Source organism: Macrobrachium rosenbergii, chromosome 28 (genome assembly GCF_040412425.1).
Source record: "Macrobrachium rosenbergii isolate ZJJX-2024 chromosome 28, ASM4041242v1, whole genome shotgun sequence".
Taxonomy (NCBI): Eukaryota; Metazoa; Arthropoda; class Malacostraca; order Decapoda; family Palaemonidae; genus Macrobrachium; species Macrobrachium rosenbergii.
Genome location: NC_089768.1, coordinates 32,271,153 through 32,289,779, shown reverse-complemented (window position 1 = coordinate 32,289,779; position 18,627 = coordinate 32,271,153). Strand labels below are relative to the sequence as shown.

Below are 18,627 nucleotides of genomic sequence, written 5' to 3'. Positions count from 1 at the left end.
AAGTCATTCCGCGGGACGGCTTTTGACAGCGGTACGAGCCACATTATTGGAACTTGTCGTCTATCGTCGTTTCCTTAGCCGCCATTATTGTGTGAAAGAGATCCTATGGAGTGATAGTGGTTGATCTGGTGGTTTTAAAGTGTTTTAAATCCATCGCGTTGGATTGATATCAATCCAGGAGTGTTATCAAAAATGGATATATGATGTCCACGCATTCGCAGACGAACGGGGCAAGCTTAGAGGATTGCCACACCAATTTCTTTGCCCTGGTAAGTAGATGTTTGAATGAAAGTGTGTAACAACTGCTATTTCTGTAGATATTTGGGGTATTCCGTCGTTTCTGAGTCGTCCCGCATAGCTATAGGCTCCGCAGTTCGTGTATCTCGCGGTCGCTAAGGTGTGGAAGGATAAAACGATCTATTTTCTGAGATATTTCTTAGTTAGATATTGCTCGTTACCCTTTGTGTTACGGAACAATCGCCCTAGTCAGTCGTTTGCCCTACATTGTATTATCGCCCATATTTCCCAGTTGTTTCCCCCGCCGGGTATTATTGTTGTCGTCATCTCGGCCTTTAATCCCGGCGAGTCGATCCGAAAGTCGCGTTGTCTGCGAAATCGGCCTCGACCCGGGAGAAATTTCTCCTTGTTATGGAGGAGTTGTCAGGGTCGATAAGGACGAGATTCGTTTGCACCGAACCCGCCGAGGAGGAGCGAGGAGTTGGGTTGGTTGGTGGTGATGTGTTTTTGGGGGGAGGGGGTCCTCCTCCTCCTCCTCCTCCCTGGGTCCGGGTTCGGGTGCGGGGACGGGGCTCTTGGTGAAATCTCTTACCTCGAATTCTGAGTTTTCACTTTTTCCACCCCCTCCCCCCCTTCCCTCCGCCGTATTTTAGCTGAGGCTAATCCGGGAATGTTAGCTCGTGTCGTTAAGGCTGTTTTATAATGCGATGGAGTGGTCTCTCTCTCTCTCTCTCTCCCCCTTTTGTTTCTAGGGATGTTTCCCAGGCTAGGTGCTATTTGTCAGGCTAGCCGATGTCATGGGGCTGATTTGTAGCTTATTTTCAGCTAGAACTTTTACGAGTACTCACTCTCTCTCGCTCTTTTGTTTCTAGGGATGTTTCCCAGGCTAGGTGCTGTTTGTCAGGCTAGCCGATGTTACGGGGCTGATTTGCAGCTTATTTTCAGCTAGAGCTTTTAGTAAGACCTCAGTCTGTTACCGAGCCCCTCCGGTTCGGTAACGATCATTTTTACCATCAAAATGGGCGGCGTGTTCCGTACCAGCCCCCCTGGGGGTGAACGTAAAAACATAAACAGAAGACTGTAAATATCAAAAACACCAACAAAAGGCATGAACATGAACAAAAACATAAGTAAAAGGCTGTAAATGTTACGGTCGCCGACTTGGGGGAAGCAGGCCGCGGTGGTAATCTTCAGATTTACCCCACTGGCCTCCGAATTCTCGTGATAATGTAGGCTAGACTGATCAGTCATGTACTTGTGCACTAGCCTGTCAAAATGAGACTTTCGACTGTGTTATCCCGTCGATCCAAGGTCTTCCAGAAGAATGCAGTACTAGTTTATTGGCCAAGAATGTGAATCTTGACATTTTGGTCGTTCTTGGAGGTTTATGTCAAAAAATACGCCCCGGCAGCCGTAGTCTAGAACTTGAGCCGTTGGACATTAGCATGACGTGAGATGTGTAAACCATGCATTATTCATATATTTGGAAGTTCCTTAGGCCAGCCTAGTTTATGTTTTTAAGGTTTAATCCATAATCTGGGAAATAAGACTTATTATATAAAAACTAACCTACTCGACTGGTCGAGCTCTGGGTACAGTGACCAAGGTAGTCATTGATATTGTAGTTGGTGTTTATAATGTAAGCTGTTTTATCGTTTTGTGAGAAATTCATAGGAAGTTCTGTAACCTGCAGTATTTTAGGCAAAATGTTTCCTGTGGTTTGGGTCTGTTAATTTTTGGAGAGTTGCTAGGCTATGTAGGCTGTAGATGATGGGGTCTAGATCCGTTTTTGTGATAATTATATAACTTGTAATGTAGGCGTTGCGGCTTGGGCAAGTTGCGTGTATGCGATTGTCATATTGTGCTGTATTGTGGTCGCTTGGCATATTTTGTTTTCTGTTTAAACTGTGAGCCCAGGTAAACAGTGCTAATGTTGTGGTGTGTCGTCTTCCTACTTTATGAATTAGGAATAGTCAGTTTTGCTGTATAACAGGGTTTACTCAGTAATTGGTTGTATGTGTCTTAATGATCAAAGTGGATGTGTAATTTTAGTAGTTGAGTGCATAGTTTTATTATTTTGCTTATTGTAAATGAGGCATTATCCTTTTGGAAAAATCCACTTTGTATTTAGTAGTAGAATTTGGTTTATGATTTTATAGTTGTGAGGTTGAATGGAATTCTGTTGTCAGTAAACTTTTTTTCTTTCGCTGATAGAATCTTTTTCATATGTGTGACATATATGGATTTTAACAAAATATGAATGTGCGTCAGCTCCTTGAAAGTTGAAAATGATTTCTGTTATGGCAATGTATTTAAGTGTTGACTTGTGTGTCCCTCGACAGTACTGATGTTTATATTTTAAAACTGGCTCACCACACACTTATCAGGAAGTCCATATTCTTATCAGTTTTAAGATGTACTGTATACTGTATTGTGAAAGTTTATCTGCTGGACTAGATGCCATCATTGCAGCGGGGTGGTCTGCCTTATTGTATTAACGAGTAGCCTAGGTTGAAAGGATTGGAGGTAGAGGTACTTGATCTGGGTCAGTCATTGTTAAGATTAATTCACTTTTCATTCTTTGTATTACTGTTTTGAAATTTGAGAGCCTCTGGTTAAATGCCTTGTATTAACTTATCTTATCATAAGAAGATAGTTTTATCTCCCAACTCTACCCTCAAGTGTAATTACTTCCCAAGTTAATATGTTATGGACCACAGCAAAGGCCTCGGCTATTTATTTTTATTTTTTTCCCCCTTACTTTTGATTTTTATGGATACTGTAGTTTAGTGGCCCATATCAGCAGTACCCTATCTCGCTGGACAATTCCTGATTAGGTCCTAGCACAGTGCCAGTTTGCTTTATTTTCAGTAGGCATAATTGAATGTTATATTGCAAAAATGTCAAAATTGTCACAATATCTGTACAAGCCTAATGGTGTGTGTCCAGTTTTATTCGACTGTCAGCTCATATGATACGTTAGTGAGCATTTAGAATTTTATGTAGTATACTTGTACTTATGTAGTGGACTTAGTGTAATAAGGGAAAGTATTGTTCTGTGCCATCTGAGTAATGTATTCGTAGCACCTAAACACTTTAACTCAAATGTTGATGCAGTGTTAAAGGAAATGTACATTGGATAGTGTACTTCAGTGTGCATCGTTAACAATTTCTGTGTTTGCTGATAATCATATTTAGCCTATATCTTCATCCCTCTAGGGATAATTTTCCATCTAGGGATACACCCTGTACCTAAGCATTAAGCATTGTGTGACGTGCACTGAAGTCCGCATTCTGATTTATATATTTTATGTTGGGCTATAATCTTGAGTTTATGGCTTGGAGAATCAACTAACAATTCAGATGATTAAAAATGTTTCTTTCATCTCTTAGAAGGTATTAACTCAGCTTGTCTGGTCAGGAAAATAAAAAAATTTACATCGCTCCAGATTGTTTACAATTTTTTTACACGAGGTTTTAACAAATTCATATTATGTTAATTGAAATATAAGTAGCATTTATAGAATTAATTTAAGTGGAGGCTGTTCATTGTTTATTTTAGTTTCATTTGTTCATTAATCCATTAATCATCTGTTTTGTGCATTGCTGTGCACAAATTGAGTTGTATTTTAAGGTTTCAGTGTAAATTATGTTATGGTATTTCTTATCTACTGCAATAAGAGACATTGTAATACATTGTACAATTATAACTCATGGTACGGCTATTGTGTTGATGCTTTTTTTTTTTTTAACCAATATTGTGATGCCACCTGGTTCTCATTTAAAAGGAGCTTATAAGAACCTGTAATATTTGAGCTTGATGGGTTTCATAGTATTAAGGATTTAGGTTATTAAAGTTTTAGTGGCAGCTGATAGAAGCCAGGAATAATTTTCGATGGTGGAATGGATAGAAATCATTTTAGAAAAGAATTTGCATGGATTTTTTGAGTACCTGAAAATCTGTGGAAATAGAAAGGGAGGTACTAAAATTTGGAGGGTTTTGGGCAATGCAGTAAGCTGATGAGCTTGAAAACGATTGCCCCATTTCGCGCCCTCAGATTTAGTTTGGCCCAGAGCAAAGAGGTTTGCTAGACTGCAGAAGAAATAGGAAGAATTTAACAATGCATGGATCAAGTTCTTTTGCTTCCTCATTGATTGAGTGGCAGTGTTGTTAATTAGGAGGTTATTTGGATTATGTACTGGTCTTTTCCTTCAACATTTGGTCTTGCCCATTTACACTTTTAATGTTCAGAGAAAGCAAGGTCTTTTTCAAGAGCGTCATAGTGAAAATTGTAGAGGGGCCCCTCAGTACTGAGCTTTTTAGATGCCTGACTACTTCAGCCATTGGCTAGTTTATTGCTGGTAGCTGTGCAACAAATGAATAATTGTTGTCTGGGAGTGGATGTTGCCTATGTCACCTGGTAGTCCCTGGTCTGTTGACTTTCTTAGAATCTTGTCTATATATGGTTTCCCAGACTCTTATCTATTATTGGGTTTGGATGGCCGTTCATTGACCTTGTTTGCAAGTGTATTTTAAAATGGGCTGGGGTTGGTGGGGCGGGGGGGAGAGAAGTTTTGAGCTTTAAAGAGGGATAACACCCCAGTTCAGTTGGTGACCTTGACGAGGACCTTGAACACCCTCAGAATTATTGTGTTACTGATAGACTGATTACCGAAAGGTTTCTGATGAGTGTTGTCAACCCTGCAAGAAATTTGTTCAGTTTTTATTGGATTTAGGCTGGTCAAAAGACTACAGGTCATTTATTTAATGGCTTTAAATAATTGAATGATCTATATTCTTCTGACCAGTCTAAATCTTTAATAAAACTAGGGTATTGTTCATTGGTCACAGGGGCATGATGTACTGAAGTCTGTTTCATCTGGTTGAGGCTGTGGTGAAAAGTGTACAGCCTCACAATTTTAAACTGTTAACAATTTTAAACTGTTTGAATGGGAAAAAAATGCTGTGGTTCAAAAGTAACAAGATATGTTGTACACACCTGCCTTGGCTTTTGGGAAGAGGAAGATTAGTTGTCAACAAAACGTTGCATTGCTGATCAAACTTAGTGACTAAATAAATGATTTTACCCTTGTCAGTAATTTTATTATCAGCATCCACCCTTCTAGGTGTAGTTGTACCGCTGGAAGTTCATGTGAAAAAAAAATGATGCCTTTGTAATTGACTAAAGGAAAAGAGTCGCCCAACCTTCCTAACAAGTTGATTGATTGATTTTGATTAGGTGGTTAGGTCAGAGGTCTGAGTTGGTGACATCACTGCCACGAGCAGTTTATCACCTTCACCAACCACTTACATGTTTGTATTATACAGCTGGAACAGGAATCCCAACCTTAATAATACAGGAGGCAGGTTTTTGCATTATCATCAACCCCCGTAGGAGACACTGGAAATAGGGAGCTGGTGGTGTATTGGCTTACCCCATGGCAAAAAAAAAATTAGTCGGCAGTAAACATATTTTTTTTTTTTTTTTTTTTTTTTTTTTTCAAATTTCGAAATGGTAACCTGATTCCTTTTATGTTTTTTAAATCGAATCCCTTGTGATAGCACTACTGTTTCAAGTTGAATAGGCTGTTAAATTGGAGAATGGCCTGAAAATCGCACTTAGATTATTTTTAGAGGTTTGTCATAAATATATCATGTTCATTTTTTTTCAGTATTTGTAGTAAATAACTGTGACAAGCCCCGTAAGATGCAAAAGACAAAATATTTCAGACTTTATTTTCTGGAAACGTGCTGCAGTGAAATAACATTTTGTGGTTGTTTGATCTGTTTTTATTGCCCCCTTTGTATTCTGTACATGGTTGGAAGCTTTTTTCATTAAATAGGTTTTAAAGGATTTGACAAGTTACGCGAGCGCACATTTGAGTCCAACCCTCCCAAATTTCAGATTAATTTTGCTATGTAATGTGATCAGATCAAAGATTCCTTGAGTCAGACCAGGTACAGTTGTATAGCATCATTTTAGTGAGGCATTAAACGACAGATTCTTGTATAAGTTATAATCATTGGTGCTCGGACGTTTATAGCCTCCCGCCAAGTACGTGAGAGTTACCGGTAATGTCATTTTTGTAGTTATTCATTCACCGCGTTACTTTCCATCCCAGGCATGTGCGTTTTGTGTCAAATGTTTGTTTACACTTCTTTTGTGGAGGCTACATTTGCCTTATCGCCCGGCAACCGTAATATTTGTTAAACCTCGAGAGAAGAATGTTTGGAAGCCCAAACAGAGCTTTTCTAAAGCTTCTCCAAAGTAGTCTGTTGTTATTTTTTTTCTCTTGTGTTTTGTCTTCCCACGTCACTGCCGAACTGATACACAGTTCTTGGTCCAGTGTTCATCCTTAATTTGATGAATAATTCTTTGAGTTGGTCTTAGAGAGTCGAGAGGAATTATTATAAATTATAACTGATCTGGATCTAGTATACTCATATTGAACTGTTAATTGTATTGCAATCCCCGAAAAATCTTTTCGTTTAAGAATTAGTCAGGACAGTAGTATTCTTAGGAAATTTTTAGTATTTGCCAAGAGAATCTCAGTTTTTAGATGATTTGCTTCTTATTTACTTGTTTTTTTTTTTCATAGGTGTTCCTTTTAAAAGAATTTCCTTCAAGGAATTCCATCTAGTGTATTTCAAAAGTTGTACTGTTTAACTTCAGGTAATAGTATTTGGCGTTGCAATTGTCAAACCCGTCTGAATCTTAATTAAGGTTTTTTATGTATCCATATTGTTTTCATTTACCGTCCTAGTACAGTATTTTACTTGTTCATACAAATCTGGATACGGAACGAAAAAGACCCTTGACATGGTTTGGTACGGTAACGTTGACAGAAAGCAGTTTTTTAAATTTGAATTTAATTTCTTGATTATGTGTGCTTTGACGGTCATGTTTTCCCACGACTATCCATTATTCAGTAATTTTCAGGTATGTGTACTTGTTCATGTTGGCTGGCTGGCAAGATTGCATTTCTTAATTATCTATGAACTAAACTAGTTTCCCTAATAGTAAGAGCCTGATATTCATCTTCAAGATATCACCAGAAAGGGATTGTGTTTCTAGCCTACGTGTTAAGTGAGGGACCAACTTGGCCATGCTTATGGTTGCTGGGTTGAAGATCAACAGTAGCAGCGGTGGAAACAACCTGAGCCCTCCCACCGGAAGTTCAGATACCCCAAGTGCATAGGTGACTGACTGAACTGAACGTGCAGGCGGATTTTAGCTCTTTAAATTTTAATTTCGTGAAGTTTGCTGGATATAAAATGCTTTCGTTCGATTTTTCCATCTTTTCAACATTGCTGTAACACCGCCTGATTTTGACATCAGTGGCAGGACTGCTTCTTCATGAAACAGGTCCTCTAAGGATCTTTGTAGCTTCCTCCTTTACTGTGGCAACATCTGAGGAATCATTGATTGATCCTCGACGTTCACCAACACGTATCTCTTGATGTATCCCCGTAGGGGGGTTAGTGCCGTCAGTGCACCTAACGCGGTACACTGTAGACATAAAAGGATCTCTGCAGCATCCCTTCGTCCCCTAGGTGCAACCCCTTTCAATCCTTTTAACTGCACAGCCATTCAAATTCTCTTTCATCTATCTTACTTTGCACCCTCTTCTAACAGTTGTTTCATTGTGCAACTGCGAGGTTTTCCTCCTGTTACATCTTGAAAGCCCTTCTTGCTCTCAATTTCCCTTTTAGTGCTGAATGACCCCACAGGTCCCAGCGCTTGGCCTTTGGCCTGAATTTTACATTCCGTTCCATTCCCCCTGATCCATCTGAGGTACTTGTCACTGCGTTCAGAATTTTGTTACTTCGTTCCCTCGCTTATGAAAACGGTTCCTTGTGCCATCTGCTTCAACAATACCCATCTGATTGCTTTTACGAGACTTGCTAATGCCTCTGCGAGATCCACTTCGCTCATTGGGTCTTCCCGGTACTGTTAACTCGTCTTTGTTCCTCCCCCTGTACCTAGTGTTCTCATTACGGAAATGTATACTGTAATTTTTTTTAGGGAGATCTGTATGTACGTTATACGATGATCATGTGGGAGTTTAAATTTAATCTCGCTTTTTATAGGAATTCTTCTCGTAAAGCTTTTTGTAGGAATTCTTCTCGTAAAGCTTTTTGTAGGAATTCTTCTCGTAAAGCTTTTTGTAGGAATTCTTCTCAAAGCTTTTTCTAGGAATTGTTCTCGTAAAGCTTTTTGTAGTTGTTCTCATAAAGCTTTTTCTAGGAATTGTTCTCGCAAAGCTTTTTCTAGGAATTGTTCTCGTAAAGTCTTTTCTATGAATTGTTCTCGTAAAGCTTTTTATAGGAATTGTTCTCGTAAAGCCTTTTCTAGGAATTGTTCTCGTAAAGTTTTTTTAGGAATTGTTCTCGTAAAGCTTTTTACAGGAATTGTTCTTGTAAAGCTTTTTAAAGGAATTGTTCTCGTAAAGCTTTTTACAGGAATTGTTCTCGTAAAGCTTTTTATAGAAATTGTTCCCGTAAAGCTTTTTCTAGGAATTGTTCTCGTAAAGCTTTTTATAGAAATTGTTCCCGTAAAGCTTTTTCTAGGAATTGTTCTCGTAAAGCTTTTTATAGAAATTGTTCTCGTAAAGCTTTATATAGGAACTGTTCTCGTAAAGCAAAGTAGCGTCTTGAGGGCGTCTTTGGTTTAGTTTGACAAGATGATCATGCCGTGTATGCCCTTACACAGGTCATTGGATAATTTGGCCTGGAGATATTAAAGATTTCCTTACACAGAGAACACATTCCCACTAATCCCTTAGCCTGGAAACGGGGGTATACGGATCGGTCCTTGTGATTAAGATGAAAAATGGCCGGAAGGAGTTGATTATGTTATGGTGAAACATCAGCAGTAAGGAAAGCCCCCTTTTTTTTACATGTAATTTTTTCCGTCCCGGCAAAACCATTTGATTGTACATTTCCATGACTTGTGTGCAATAACTTTTTTCAAGACTCTTATTATACTTTCTGTCCCCTCTGTACTTAGCTCAAAGTTAGCAAAAATCGGCGAAGAGATTACGCAGTCACTGGGTTTACCGTGTCCCCGTTTTGTTCATTCGTGAAAAAGAATTTTCTACAGGTCCCCTTCTCCATTAAAATCTGTTTTCACTACTGTGGGGACAGTTTTATGTATTTTTTTCTCAAGGTTCATTTTAAATGGTAGCAGAAAGGGTTCCGCAGTAAGAACAACCTGTCTAATGGCATTTCACCAAAATGGAGGAACCGGTGTTCAGCGATTTGCTTGTGACATCAGAAGTTCAAAACCATTCACCCATACGCGTGTAGTTCATTGTTTATCGACTGAAACCTGTATCTAGACGACCGTTTTTCGGAAACACTTACGTGAACGGTATGCTGATAACAGATCGGTATGATTTTATTGTGTACTGTGTATTATTCATATTATTATTACTATTATTGTTATTATTATTATTCTTATTATTGTACCTAAAAGAATTTGTCTTATTTCAGGTGAGTCAACATGCAGCTTTTCGTAACCGTCCCGTCCATTCGTTCAGAAAGCAGCTAAGTTGTGTGTGTGATGTGCACCCATTTTACTTTTCAAGTCAGTAGCCCTGTCGGCTTCTTCATGAGTAGGATTCATCTTCTGAATGGTGATGATGATGATAATAAGTACAATTGGGTTGATGATTCCTTAGCGTTCAGGTTGTAATTGTTGTATTTCCATACTTGGCAGGGTCTTACATTGCTTAACGTTTAGGGTTTGTTTATCTGTTATATTCTGATACTTGGCAGGGTTGTCAGATTAGGAGGGGAGGGGAAAGAGAGAGTTAAAAATCGCATCCACAAGCTCCAAGGGCTTGTTCTATTGGGGGAATAAAGCACGAATAGAACGTCACCGAAATCCTCACTCAATGGGCCCTTTCCCCCCACCTCTCCTCCCGTCCCGCCCCCGTTAATAAAATTCGGAGGTTAGGGGCGGGTGCGCTCGCATTTTTGGGGGCAAACTGTGCCGAATGATCTGCCAAGCATTCAACATGGCCGGCAAACAGAAAGAAAGGGTCACGTGACCCGCCGACGTCATACTTAAACGTTTGTGATTTGGAGTGCAGGGCGAATTGACTGATTCTCTTGCGTAACAAGCGAAGGGGAGGGGGCGTTCCTTCCTCTTAATCTTTCCCCTCCCATTTCTGTGTAACTTGTTTTACGAAGCGCCGTTCTCTTTTGCGTAACTGCGTCAACTTTGGGGGTGGGGGGCAGTGGCTTCTGGCTTTTTAGCAAGCAGAGCGAACCGGCTAGACCATGGAGTAAGGGATGCCGAGCATCCACGCGATTTCCCCCCTTACCTCTCTCTCTCTCTCTCTCTCTCTCTCTCTCTCTCTCTCTCTCTCTCTCTCTCTCTCTCTCTCTCTCCCGGCCATCCCCCTTCCTCTATACCCATTCCCTGTATTATCCCCTGAACCGTGCTAACCTGCCACCCTATTGATTTTCGACAAAATCCGGGTCAGTCTCATCCTCACATGTGCCTTTTAGAACTGTGCTCTGCATTTTATGTTTGGTCTTGATCAGTCACAAAGTAGCAGCACCGTCGCTCTTTTCTTGCAGGAATATGGAATTATGTCCTGTCCTTCTCTCCGTCCCTCCTCCTTTTCCTTCTCCCATTTTCCCTTCTCCCTCCCTCCCTTCCTCCCTCCCTCCGCCCTTTCCCCATTAATGTACGTTAGGTGTTTAAGAGGCTTCCGAGTAGTGCTGCATTTTGGATAAGGCAACTTTTGTGTAAGCACAGCTGGCTGTCTTGGGGAATTTTTCCGAGAGAGAGAGAGAGAGAGAGAGAGAGAGAGAGAGAGAGAGAGAGACTGACTGACTCTATATGTGCTGTCCGAGGGCAATGATGATAAGAGGTAGTGGTTGGTTGGTGGTGGATCTTTGTCCGTCGTCGTATTGTTGGCGATCAATATGCGCGCAAGGAAGTTATTTGTACTACCTGTTGGTATTATCCCCTTCTGACACTCTTAGGGAGAGATACACTGCCGCTGCACTTATTGATGACGCTGCATGCACGGGATATATGCTGCTTGCACAACCCCCCCCCCACATCTCTCTCTCTCTCTCTCTCTCTCGTGTGTGTGCGTCTCAGCTTCGTCTTTGATAAGTATCCCTTTAGCTAATACCGAGGAACCTTTTGTTAGGGATTACTGGAACGAAGGACGGATTCCAGTCGAGCGTTTTGAGTTTCCAGGATTTTGAAGCATATATAAATGAGGTCGATGAACGTCGCTGCTGCTTGATGGGCGTCACATGTCTCTCGTCCCCCTGCAGTCTCTCCCGTCGGAGCTCTTGCTGGTGGAGGTGTGTGCTCTTGAGGGTTTGGGACGGGGTGTAGTGATGACCAGGGGGTTGGGAGCTCTCTCTCTCTCTCTCTCTCTCTCTCTCTCTCTCTCTCTCTCTCCTGCTGTCGGGATGGTTAAATCTTTGGGAGATCATTCGCTCTTCACTGACGTGGGTTATTTACTGAGTCCTGAATTCTTCAGAAGTCTGTTTCGGCAAGTTCCATGATGGTTTGGGGAGTTGAATAGATGTGACGGTTGTTTCCAGCTCTCTCTCTCTCTCTCTCTCTCTCTCTCTCTCTCTCTCTCTCTCTCTCTCTGTTTGTGCGCCTCTGCAGCCAGGTTCAGCTACTGGTCAATTTGAGTAGCTGTAGTGACAGTTCGAATAACACTTTTAATGAAGATGATGCCAGTGATTCGTACACGTTTTCGTGACAGTGATCCATACAAGTTGTCGTGATACATTTGACAATCACCAATCTTATTTAATACCTGTACCTAGCAACTAATAAGATAATTGTGAAAAAAATCCACAGACACACTAGCCATTATAAGACTTCATTCACTGTTACTGTACTAGCGGAAATGAAAGGGCTTCTCATTCTTGAGAGGAGGGAGGGGGGGGGGGTGTTTAGTGGAGAGGAGGAGACTATAACTGATATCTGGTGTTGTTGATACTGTTACCGACATAACTCTTGCTCAGCTGTGTCTTATTTTGGGGTTTTTGTTGCTCGATGTTTTGACAATTGAGTTCGGAAATAGTAGGAATACCTCTTTAGCCTCCGGTTTTTCCTTAGATATTCCATCAGCGTTGGATGTATTGTGCTAGTTTCTGGTAATTTACAGCAATTTATATTTTGAATAGGTATACTTGAGTTATTTAGCGTTTTTACTTTTTCAGTATTACCTGAAAATTTTGCATCCATTTATATTTTGAATAGGTATACTCGAGTTATTTAGCGTTTTTACTTTTTCAGTATTACCTGAAAATTTTGTCATAACCCAAGAAATTGACTTAATTGTGTTAATTTGATTTTTCTCAGGCCATAGACCTCGCAAGATCCTTGAGCCGTTTGAACTTTTCACTGACCTTTGACCAGTGACGGTGGTCAGCAAAGTTTCTCTCCTATCTTTTTAACAGTCGTCAGAGAAGAATCAGATCATTGTTGGTGAGAGAGGGGAATCTTTAAAGAAACTTTTTTTTTTCTTTATTGTTCCCGTAAAGTTATTTTTACCTTTAAAAGATTTCTTGCTAGGCCTGAGATCATAGTAGTCCTGAGCATCACTAAGTTTGTCTGTTTGGGTAAAATTTATTTGTTTATTTTTTTTAATATGCTGATGTAATGGCTGGAGAGAGTCAACTTTGAGGGTAATCCTTGAAAAGCATTTTTTCATTTTACGAATCTGATCCTTTTTAATAGATCTCATTCCGTTTGTGTGTGTTAATGGATGGGAACAGAACAGGGTGCTTTTGAGACATTTGAAAATATGCTACTTACGTCGAATGTATAGAAGTTACCGAGGTTGCCTGTGTGATTGCAAGAGTTAATGAGATCCATGTGCTGTGCAGCAAGCATGCATGTGCAGTGAGCATGCATGTGCAGTGAGCATACATGTGCAGTGAGCATACATGTGCAGCGAGCATACACATGCAGCAAGCATACATGTGCAGTGAGCATACACATGCAGCAAGCATACATGTGCAGTGAGCATACACATGCAGCAAGCATACATGTGCAGCGAGCATACACATGCAGCAAGCATACATGTGCAGTGAGCATACACATGCAGCGAGCATACACATGCAGCGAGCATACACATGCAGCGAGCATACACGTGCAGTGAGCATACACGTGCAGCGAGCATACACATGCAGCGAGCATACACATGCAGCGAGCATACGTGCAGTGAGCACACATGCAGCGAGTATACATGCAGTGAGTGCATGTGCAGTGAGCCAGCGAGCATACATGTTCAGCAAGCATACACATGCAGCGAGCATACATGTGCAGTGAGCCAGCGAGCATACATGTTCAGCAAGCATACACATGCAGCGAGCATACATGTGCAGTGAGCATACACATGCAGCGAGCATACACATGCAGCGAGCATACATGTGCAGTGAGCATACACATGCAGCGAGCATGCATGTGCAGCGAGCATGCATGTGCAGTGAGCATACACATGCAGCGAGCATACATGTGCAGCGAGCATACACGTGTGGTGAGCATACACGTGCGGTGAGTATACACGTGCAGTGAGCATACATGTGCATGTGCAGCGAGCATGCATGTGCAGTGAGCATACATGTGCAGCGAGCATGCATGTGCAGTGAGCATACATGTGCAGCGAGCATACATGTGCAACGAGCATACACATGCAACGAGTATACACGTGCAGTGAGCATACACGTGCAGTGAGCATGCATGTGCAGCGAGCATACACGTGCAACGAGCATGCATGTGCAGTGAGCATACACATGCAGCGAGCATGCATGTGCAGTGAGCATACACGTGCAGCGAGCATGCATGTGCAGTGAGCGTACACATGCAGTGAGCATACATGTGCAGCGAGCATGCAGTTAGCATACATGTGCAGCGAGCATACACATGCAGTGAGCATACATGTGCAGTGAGCATACATGTGCAGTGAGCATACATGTGCAGCGAGCATACACGTGCAGTGAGCATACACGTGCAGCGAGCATACACATGCAGCGAGCATACACGTGCAGTGAGCATACACATGCAGCGAGCATACACATGCAGTGAGCATACATGTGCAGTGAGCATATATGTGCAGTGACCATACACATGCAGCGAGCGTACACGTGCAGTGAGTATACACATGCAGTGAGCATACATGTGCAGTGAGCATACACATGCAGTGAGCATGCATGTGCAGCGAGCATACACATGCAGCGAGCATACCGTTCAGAGGAGAAGGGCCTTTTAGAAGGCTACGGGTCATACGTTGTGGTCGACAGATGTCTTGCTGCTGTTCTGTTGGTTGCGTCTCTCTCTCTCTCTCTCTCTCTCTCTCGTTTTAGCTGACAAATGGGACGATTTGTCCTCGATTCACGAACAGGATAACGAGGGGCATGGCGGCGGGAGGGGTTCCTAAAAATTCCGTGTGCTTCTGTTGACCCATTCTGTTCATTTGGTACCTGATGTTTAGATGGCCGTTGTGGGTCGCAGCAAGAACGGGTGGCGGGGGAGAGAGAGAGAGAGGGGGGGGGAGCTGTCATTGATGTGTTAGAATGTAGACTATAAAAACGGGAGGACCTCGACGAGGTAAACTCACTCCTCACGGGGATGAAACCATTCATGAGATATTCTCAAGATAAAATTTCTCTCTCTCTCTCTCTCTCTCTCTCTCTCTCTCTCTCTCTCTCTCAATAGTATCAGTATGTGTGCGCAATGTTCACCTGCTGGTTAAGTCTGGTCGTAAAATGCTAGCCCGCCACCCCCCCCCCTCCTCTCCCCAGCGATCTCCTGATCTGTATTTTTCACTCGCATGTTTACCAGCATACGCCTCTCTTACATGCCAGTGGAGGGCATACGCCCTATGGTACGTGACGCTCTCAGTAGTGGCATGTCCTTTATTAGTGCCCAATTTCTCTCTCTCTCTCTCTCTTCCTCGCTCTCCTCTTCTCTCTCTTCCCACAACTTGGGGAAACCAGTTTTTCTTTTACTATATTTCTTCCACATATTCCGTACTTGATGAGTAAGGGTTATGAATGAAAATATTTGAAAGGCGTTTTTCCCCCTGTACCTCATAGGAGGTGCTGGGTATGTAACCCTGATAGTTTCAAATCTATCTCTCTCTCTCTCTCTCGTGGGTCTCTTGTTGGGTTGGCCTCGTTTTGTTTCAAGTTGTGTTGCCAAGCATGTCCGTCGTAAATCGTTTCATGTCTCCCGCTCAGTTGCGTTTTCGTTACTGTTGTCTGTTTCTGCCGTGTTGCCATACCAGGATCAGAATGATTATGACGGCGAGAAAGAACAGTCAGGGCGTGACGTCTCTCTCTCTCTCTCTCTCTCTCGGGTGTTGTGTCACTTCCTCTTGATTCTAGAACCTCCTTCTAACGGCGCCGTAACTAACTTTGCACCAGGAACCCTTCCTTTCTCTGCGTCAACTCACGCTCTCCCCTCTCTTTCTCTCCCCCAGTGTCACAGTGTCTTCCCACACCTTTCACCAACCAACCTACTTTCCCTTCCCCCACAAGAGTGCGTCTCTTCATGATAATGAAGTACTCACGCCCCCCCCTTCCTCCCCTCCCCCAGTTTTGTTTTGGTGTCGTTCTTCCTGGGACGAGGGCTGAATGAACATTTCCGAGGGGGCGAAAGATTCGTCTTGAACAACCACGGGGCTCGTTTTCGCCTTCCTTTGCAAGGCGGAAAGTTCTGTTTCATTTGTCGCTTGTTAAGCAACTCCTCAGTTCCTGCAACGTCCCCTACATTACAAAAAAAAAAAAAATCTTATTTCTTCGTAGTTTGTAGAGCAGAACGCGTGCTCATTCACTAGCACGTGATGCCCAGGTGTTGGCATTTAAAAAAATTTTTTTCAAGCCGTTATGTAGTTTCTTTTTCACCTGTGTTTTTAATGATGATTTGCCCAAATAGTTGTCTTTGTTTCGTAGTGTTACCGAATTGATAATTCACTCGATAATATTTTCGTTTATGTAGCGAACTCTTAGAAAAGAATTCGTGGAAGCGGCCACATGTCACGTCACATTTTGCGAGTTTACTTGGACCGTGAGCAGTGCCAACAGTCCTGAGAGAGAGAGAGAGAGAGAGAGAGAGAGAGAGAGAGAGAGAGAGAGAGAGAGAGAGAGAGATAATCGTGTGTGGTGTTTAATCTGCAAGTCGAGTGTTGTACAGTAAGGTTTCTGGGTGACTCAGTGGTGAAATGTTTTCGGGAAGTGTCGTCCGAAATGCCGGTAATTCTGGAGACAGCCCTCGCCCCTGTGACGACACCTGACATTCATTTTCTTGAGTTGTTCCATCTTGTAATCTTACTTAGAACAGGGTATTTTTTTCTGCCTTCAAAAACTAAAATAGCTCCAGGTTTAAACTTAGGAGTTCAAGGAAAATGGTTTTTCTTTGACACACCCACAGTAGCCATATGTTTTATACGGGCTACCCCAGGAGCAAGAGCCCTTGCCGGCACAAGGCCAGCTCAGTCGAAAAGAACCACCGCATGTTATTTTGATAATAACTAGTTTACTGGTAATACATCATTCAAGGCCACTGAGAAAGAGAGCATATACACATGTTGCATAAGCGCTCATGAAAAAATCCTCGCTGAGAATGTATGATATCTACAAATGGCGTCATAAATGAATAAAGGTGGCTGCAGCTTGGAGTCTGACGAACGCGAGTTTCATCCCAATTATTTACCAGTACAAGGTTCATGTAAAATGCAAAGCTTGTGAATCACCAGTTCGTTATGTAAGTATATTTATCGCATTAGCGTCGTATCCTCTGACTTTTGTTGATAAAAAAAAAGGAAGCACATCTTTAGTATGCATTGATTATTACAAATATTGTAGCGAAATACAAAGGCTTATTCACAAGTACTCCAATAGATAAATTTAATATTAGTTCACTCAGCGTAACTACAGTTTGCTGTGGGACGTTTCTCTTGGGGTTGGGGGCCGACTCGGACGATTCGGGTACCCTGCCGAATAGGACCAGGTACCATCAGGACGACGTCACGGTTGCCAGTTCCACCTCGTACGCCTACACGTGCCTCTCAAGCACGTGCATCGTTTACCCCCCCCCTCCCCCGGAATCTAGTCATTGCATAGGTGATGTCGGATGTTGAGTCATATAAGTTACTGATTCTTATAACTTTGCTTGAAACAGATACTTCGTGGTGCCTGAGATGATGATGCAGTTGCTGAGTTTGGTGCTCTCTCTCTCTCTCTCTCTCTCTCTCTCTCTCTCTGGAAGTGGAAATTGCCGGAATTGTGATGCTGTGAGAGCCAAGGAAGAACTTAATTAAAATGAAGCATATTGTGGTTTTAGGCTATTTTTCTGGTTTTAAACATTTGGTTTGCCTGTCGGTTTTGCTTGTGCCTTGTATGCAAGCTGTTGGAGTTGGACCGCGTAAAACCTGCTTTTCAAGTTTCAAGTTTCCTAGCATAATTGGTTGTGGTGTCCTTATGCCACTGTTTTAATGATAAAGGTTTCTATTGGTCCATCAATTCTGTGCATTAAGACCTTTGCTCAAAACATACAGTAGGCTTTGGTTCTGATAACGTTTGAATGGCTTCAGGGGTGGTTTGATTGATTATGAGATTTTCGAGTGTGCAGAATAATTTCGTCAGGAACCGTGCCGTGAATGACGGGAAGTGTCGGTATGTCGGAGGTCCCCCCTATCTCCCTAAAGGTGCATCCTAGTATCGTAAACCATTGTCATAAACCCACGTTGGCAACTTACCGCTTGCATGTCACAAATAAGTGAAAAAAAGTCAGCGACTTTCTTAATTTTGAGAAAGAGTCCGACTAGTGCTGGATGAGCGTAGGAAGCACTGGGTAGAACTACCAACATGGCGTGGACTCGTATCCGACATCCGATAAGTTGCCGACATGTTGGACTTGTGTTGTTGTAGCGTAGACGCACCCTAATGCACGTGTGGTGGTTAAGTGTATGCGGCTCAATTTCTGAGTTCTGACTGTGGCACCATTTTATGGGTGTAGGCGCATTGCTTGAGGGGATTGCGTATTAAGACCGGAAATATGGCCTTCTCCTTTGTGCGATGCAATTGTTTGGTTTTCGTACTTTGTATAGCTTTGTGGGTATTCCGTTCCGTCGGAAATGTATAGCTTTGTGGGTATTCCGTTCCGCCGGAAACTTCATCAACAAGTTAATATTCAAGACTTGGTTCTTTTTCTTTTTATACTGATGTTAGATGATGATAAAAACAGCTCTGATCCTTTTTTTTTATTATTATGATATCTTGTTAGGGGTAGTCACACAACTATTTGCGGCATCCATTTGCTCAGAGTTGATTAATTATCTTACGGTTTTTTGGGGGTGGAGTGGATCTGGCCAGGGGCCATTGGATGTCAT

The 18,627-nt window shown here is 42.2% G+C and overlaps 1 protein-coding gene across 2 annotated transcripts in view; it reads left to right on the top strand.

Moving 5' to 3' along the window:
• The first annotated feature begins 40 nt into the window (after positions 1-40).
• The window catches only part of skd (mediator complex subunit skuld), a 102,845-nt gene continuing 84,258 nt past the window's right edge, over positions 41-18,627 (top strand). The window contains exon 1 of one of the 2 annotated variants that reach the window (XM_067130544.1): positions 41-269. In XM_067130544.1, the coding sequence (XP_066986645.1) occupies positions 201-269 (69 nt within the window). In that variant the 5' untranslated portion in view covers positions 41-200. The remainder of the gene's footprint in view (positions 270-18,627) is intronic. The other variant, XM_067130543.1, reaches the window with a different exon arrangement.